The sequence below is a fragment of the Opisthorchis viverrini genome (assembly GCF_000715545.1).
Source record: "Opisthorchis viverrini unplaced genomic scaffold opera_v5_154, whole genome shotgun sequence".
Classification (NCBI taxonomy): Eukaryota; Metazoa; Platyhelminthes; class Trematoda; order Opisthorchiida; family Opisthorchiidae; genus Opisthorchis; species Opisthorchis viverrini.
The window spans coordinates 455,472-461,471 of NW_008751809.1; the positions used below are offsets into that span (position 1 = coordinate 455,472).

Genomic DNA, 6,000 nt, shown 5'->3' on the forward strand with positions numbered 1-6,000 from the left:
GAATAAAGGTGGATGGGGGAGGGACTTAGTGCTAGCTTAACACAATCATTCCGAGGTGCCTACAGACATTCACTCAGGCAATCTGGACAGAAACTGACAACAAGAACGCCACTGACATCGGTTGGCAGCTTCGCTTGACAGGCTTCACTTCGGACACCCAGTCCCAGATGACCATAATCTGGAAATGTCGTAGGAAACTGCCAACAGATGGTCATCACGTTCTTCCCAACAGGTTCAATCCTATCCATGTTTACTTGAGCATCACCATTATTATCACCAACTTCATCAACGATAGTGGTGCCTACTAATCAGATAAATACTTTGAATGTTAAGATATACCAAGATTAATTAAATGCTGAATGCTTCTCGATGTAAAGTAAACATTTTTCAGTGTATTGCACGAAACTTGCATTTTGCCTTGAAGAAGCCTTAATAACTGAGTCTTTAAAACCCTGTTAGGATAGTCTAGTGGAAATACCGGGATCTCTTAAGGGAAAAAAGTACAGTGGTTAACTGCCACAATAAGCTTGGTGTAGCACAACCGTCGTTCACAGACCTGTCTTCCAAAATCCTCTCCCAAAGACGGGCAGCGAACAAAATGAAACAGTCCCGAGGCTATCATCAGTGCGAAGACTCCCAAGAACAGAACATAGAGGTGGGCCATTAGTTCACTCATAACGTAATGCACATCCGAAACCCCTATCGGCGACCACTCTCGTGAACATTCAAAATGCATCAATGTGGGACAGGCTACCGGTGAAGGATATTGCGCTCGGCAATAGGTATGAGTACTACAGTCTACAGTGTAATTGCTTAACTGACACGCTAATGTTGTCACGCAAGCTACAGCTGGTTTATCTTCGCCTCGATTCCTGCACAGACCATCACCGTGACTGGAGTGACTCATTTTGTGTCCGCAAATACTCCCTACACAAGGAGAAACATGCACGCGCAGCAAGTAGCATCCCCGACAAAGGTGGCCGCTTAAGACGCAAGAACCACCGAGTATCCCTTACGCCTTCCGCATCTGAACGGTGTGATAAGATTAGTCATTTCAACTCCAAAGCACGCTCGGAAATCCGACAATCTTGATTATATGGGACGTTGGACATCAGCCTGCATGCATGCCAACATAGCCTGTGTCCGGAGGCCAACCGTCCCTAATAACCGAACATTACATCATTTGGACGGATGTGTCACGGACCAGACGAAAGCATACCCTGATTGGTCAGAATGCCAGCCAATCCGGATCGAGCCTCCTTGACTCGACGCACACCCTATAAATACAGCTGTAGTAATTTTCCTTTGTCTCCATAAAGGGCTATGTGGAGATACCGTGCCTTTTGATATAGCATAGGGGGTGGAGCAGGGAGCCAAGGGACCGACACAGAGTTGCACTATCGTTCAGTAAGACACAACAGCCTGTCGTATCAGTCGAACGAGTGATCATTGTATTAGATGGGCGGACTCCAAAGATGAAACGGAAATAATTGCTAGATGGAGACGTGTCTGAACACAGAAAATGGAGCTTACTGATAGGTCGGTGTGTTAGTTTATCTAAATTGATTGTTGATTCAAGCACAAATTGAAGGGCACTATCAATTTTTCCAATAGAATGATTTCGCCATTTCTGGAAGTAAAGTACCCCGTGTCAAGCAACGGTGAGCTAGGTTCCCGAGTTGGACTTGCTAGAAACCCATAGCACGAAATTGTCTCAAATACGAAGTGTTCATCTTTAGTAAATTTATTCATGGATGTGAACCGGGCAGATGCTTAGATGAAAAGAATGATAGGGTATTATGGTAGATACACGCATTAACGAAGACCAGCTGACGCAATAGCGTCTTACTTAGTATGAGATTCTACACCTAGTGGCTAACACCTAGCAGTAAGGTACACAAATGGGCTGCCGAACACCCCGTGGAAAAATAGACAAGCAGATTGAACCCAGTCCAAGCACTGTCAAACTGAGCACAAACCTTTGATTCCAACGCGTCATTTTGCCGTTTCAGAGTTTCAACGCAATGTGTATGGTCACGATTGAGCTTAACCAACTCCTCAATACACTCAACTGCTCGTTGCAGGATCACAGCTCGGGAAGCCTTTGATCCCCGTAGACTAGGTATGACCTCCCTGAGATCATTGTAACTTGTCTTGATGCTGGCTCGCCTTTTGCGTTCCAGTTGATTGTGATGATCGCGACTGAAAAGGAATAGAAATAGAGAAGGCGAATAAGATGGCCTAGTAACCGAACACCATGCTGAATTGTATCCTAAAACAAACTAGGGTTATGGTGACAGTGATGGCAGTGAATTAGTGATAACCAGTAACGGAAGGTAATTGATATCCATTAGGACGATACAATCGGATGCCTGAAGGTGGCTGTACTGAAACGTAAAAAAATATGCATGTGTCCCAGAGGTCGAGGGTTTATTTTTTTCTGAGCTGATTTTAGTTGAGTTGAGTCCACCAGTTATCAACTACAACCATGACAGAATTTACCCAGCGGTTAAATTATCATTAACCGATACACTTTCAAGACGATAGCTCCCGGAACTGATAGTAGGGTCGAGTAATCGCTACATGGCGTGTATGGGCTTGACAACTAGGATATAGAGCTATACGCCCAAAGAGGCAAAATGTGTGTTTAAAAGGGAACTCTCTTAAAACCAATTGTCGAAAATTACCGGTCACTCATTGCGACCGTCCTTATCAGTATCACCATCCAGTCCCGGAAATCGTCACTAAATTAACCCGCATTCGAAGGAAACAGCCGAATGACAAAGGTTTATTAACGGAGCAAAAGCAGGGGAAATACAGTAAAGCCAAATCAAACGACTTGTGAATGCTCACACCATCTTTAGCGGCCACATACAAATTTAGCGCCGAAAAGTGCGCAAACCATGCCCGTGTTAATTTGCTACACGAAGTTTTTCAAACTTGTGTAACTGCAATACTGAGTCGCTGAGTGGACGCAGTGCAACCAGTAAGAGGTTCACCCATTATCGGCTAACCCGATCACAAGTGGTTAGAGCGCAAATTTACTGACCGGAAGGTCCGTGATTCGAATCCGACCTCCGCCTCTCGACTTCCCCTGTCTAGGCTTGGGCAACCTGGCAGTATCCCAGCCCTCGTGTCTCCTTCGAGTGGCATGGCAGTTAGGCACCGGAAGGGTGCTACAGCTGAACGATTTTTTTCATAAGGGATATAAAGTTTGAAGAAACAACTTTGATTTCCAGACGCCGCCAAAGTTTCTGATAATCGGGAGAGTCGAGAGGAAAAACGACTAACGTGGAACGTTTAAAAGTGGTGCTGTTCAGGAACATGTCTCAAGGTAAAGATATGGTCCATGCATCCTTGGCAATAAGGAAACCCAGCTTGATTCCCACGGACCCGTCTCTCTCGATAGTCGATCAACCTAAGGAAAATAATGCCACAGAGCACCTTAGATGCGGCGGAAACCTGGCTAGTGCAACGATGGAATTTGCATGACGTTCTTGGTGGAACTCCGTTCGACACCTATTCTGCTTTCGTTCAAAATCTGCAGTATGGTTGTCAGACTGTTCACCAGGACCAGACCAACATCTTTAAAGAGTGCGGGGTGTAGGCTATCCGAGCCAAAAGCCTTGTCATGCCTGAGGATTGATACCTCATGCTGGATTTCGGTCATTTGCAGCAGGCTGGTGTCGACGTTCCACTTAGACACACTGAGTTATTCCTGTTGTTATGTTGAAGAGGACCAACTTAACTACTCTTGGAAGTCCTCCGCCCACCGCTCAAGACGACTATTGAGGTAGTGAATTAACATTCCGTCGCTGGCACCTGCCTTCTTTTGACCGGCTGATCGAATCAGCTGAAAAAAGGTGCGGCTGTTGTCTGCAAGGAAGGCGCTCTTCGATCCCCTGCGCCTTCGAAATCCACCAGCGTTCTCTATCATTCTCCATTCTTCAAGCTCCTGACTTTCTAGTGTAAGGGATCTCCGCGCGCCAGTTGCCGCTATGGACTTTCTGGTAGCAGATCTGCTGGTCTCGACGATAGCCAGTGTTCATTTAGTATAGTTAAATGGACTGGACAGAGTTCTGAAAGCTGGAACCATAGCTTTTTAGCCCACTTCCATTCAACTTCCAAACAATATTCGTCATCCGGATGACTGTGCGTCTCTCAGCAGCTTTTTAACCAGATCAACTCGGTACTCTTGAGCTACTGAAACCTGCCGAAGTTGATGAAGGAGACTGCTCCGCCTTCGCACGCGTACTGTTGACAGAAAGCGATGCGATAATCAGGCTGGCACAATGAAATGATCAGAGTCAAGTTGCGTTCCTCACAAGCAATGACAATCCTTAGTTGAGGCTCCTCATTGGTAACTGGTAGCCACATGGCTTAACTGAGTCCGCGATTGTCATGTGGTTGGTGGCCTTTAAGGAACTCGATGGGAGCGATTGCGCTGGAAGTTCAAACTGGCCAAGAGCAGACGATGATCAACACACAAATGAAGCCGTCGCTCTCCATTATAAGTTCGCTGAGCACCCATCCCAAACCTACAATCTAATTGTGCACCTTCCGGACTTAGTTGTCGATCTTGGGCATTCACACCACCCCCAGAATCATTATGCCCGCCATCTTGCTGACCGAAGCAGTCGTGAGAGATCTTGATAAAACCTGTCCTCCTAGGTCCCGGAACTGTAGTCTGGCGGGGCGTAAAACAAATGAGAGGGTGATATGGCTCAGTGGTTAGAGTTCGAACTCACTGACCGAAGGGTCAGTGGTTAGAATCCAACTTCTGCCTCTCTACTTCTCCTTCTAGGCATAAGAAACCTGGCAGTATCCCAACCCTCGTGCTTCCTTTGGGTGGAATGGCAGCTAGGCACCGATGATGTCACAGATGAACGATATCTTATAAGACAAAAAATACCGTTTACAGCATCGATTTGCATTGATCCTAATTGAGCCAGACAAAAGCAGTGCAAATACTTGTTAATTGGGATCCGGTCAATTAAGACGCTTTCAGCCTTGGGGCTGAGTGCAAATTCCGCACCATAGATGCTATCGGCCATTGCACCAGGATCACCGGATGCCCGGAGTGAAATGTCGAACATTTGAGCTCGTCTTACGCGGGGTGTTGTGCACAACGGAAGTGAGGTCTTGTATAGGTATCTCGAAGACACAACGTAAACCGACAAATAAGGAAAGTAAGGTTTCGGCACCAGATGCTCGTTACCCGATTTGACATAGAGTACGAATATGAAAGGCTGCAACATGGATCAAATCTCTTGAGGTTATGAAGTGATTATTTTAGTTTACTCTTCCACGTGATCGTTTAGACAATAGCTAGGGGGCTGGTAGATGCGTTGGTCGCAGTGCATCGTTTGATGGATGGGAAGTGGCGTGTGTGTGTGTGTGTGTGAAGTTCGCAGAATGCACTGCCTTACCTTTGAAGACGGAGCGTTTGATGGTGGGAAGTGGCGTGTGTGTGAGTGTGTGAAGTTCGCAGAATGCACTGCCTTACCTTTGAAGACGGAGAAGAAACACAAGCCCTGCTGAATAAACTGACTACCATTATGCCATCTTTCGGCAGGCGTCTAACACCTTCAGAGTTCAGCCATGACCTACACAACTAACAATAAGTTCAGCCACTACACAACTAACAATATTCTCATGCCACATCGGCCGTCGCGTGGTGCCATCAGCCGGGTCGCCTTACTTGCTGCACACACACAGGCGGGTAAGCGAAAACAGGCTACTGCTGACGCCTCCCTTCTTTCTCCTTCACATACTTTTTCTTCCCCCTCTCCCCACCCCATTAATAACTCTCTCCTTGTAGGCCCAGCACTTAGGACTGATGACTCCGTTCGTCATGCATCGGTTTTGCGTGCAGCGTCTGCTCGTCACATGGCGCCGACATCTTCAGGAATCTCCAGATCAGTCCTCAAGCCTCGACACCCACTCTATCTGGCCGCTTTCAATGTTCGCACTCTGAAGCAAGCAGGACAACAAGCTGCT

The 6,000-nt window shown here is 46.8% G+C and overlaps 1 protein-coding gene across 1 annotated transcript in view; it reads right to left on the reverse strand.

Moving 5' to 3' along the window:
* The window catches only part of T265_06962 (hypothetical protein), a gene marked incomplete at both ends in the record, with an annotated part of 29,305 nt that overhangs the window by 2,897 nt on the left and 20,408 nt on the right, over nucleotides 1-6,000 (reverse strand). The window contains one exon of the mRNA XM_009172368.1: nucleotides 1,980-2,202. Coding sequence (XP_009170632.1) covers nucleotides 1,980-2,202 — 223 coding nt within the window. The remainder of the gene's footprint in view (nucleotides 1-1,979; nucleotides 2,203-6,000) is intronic.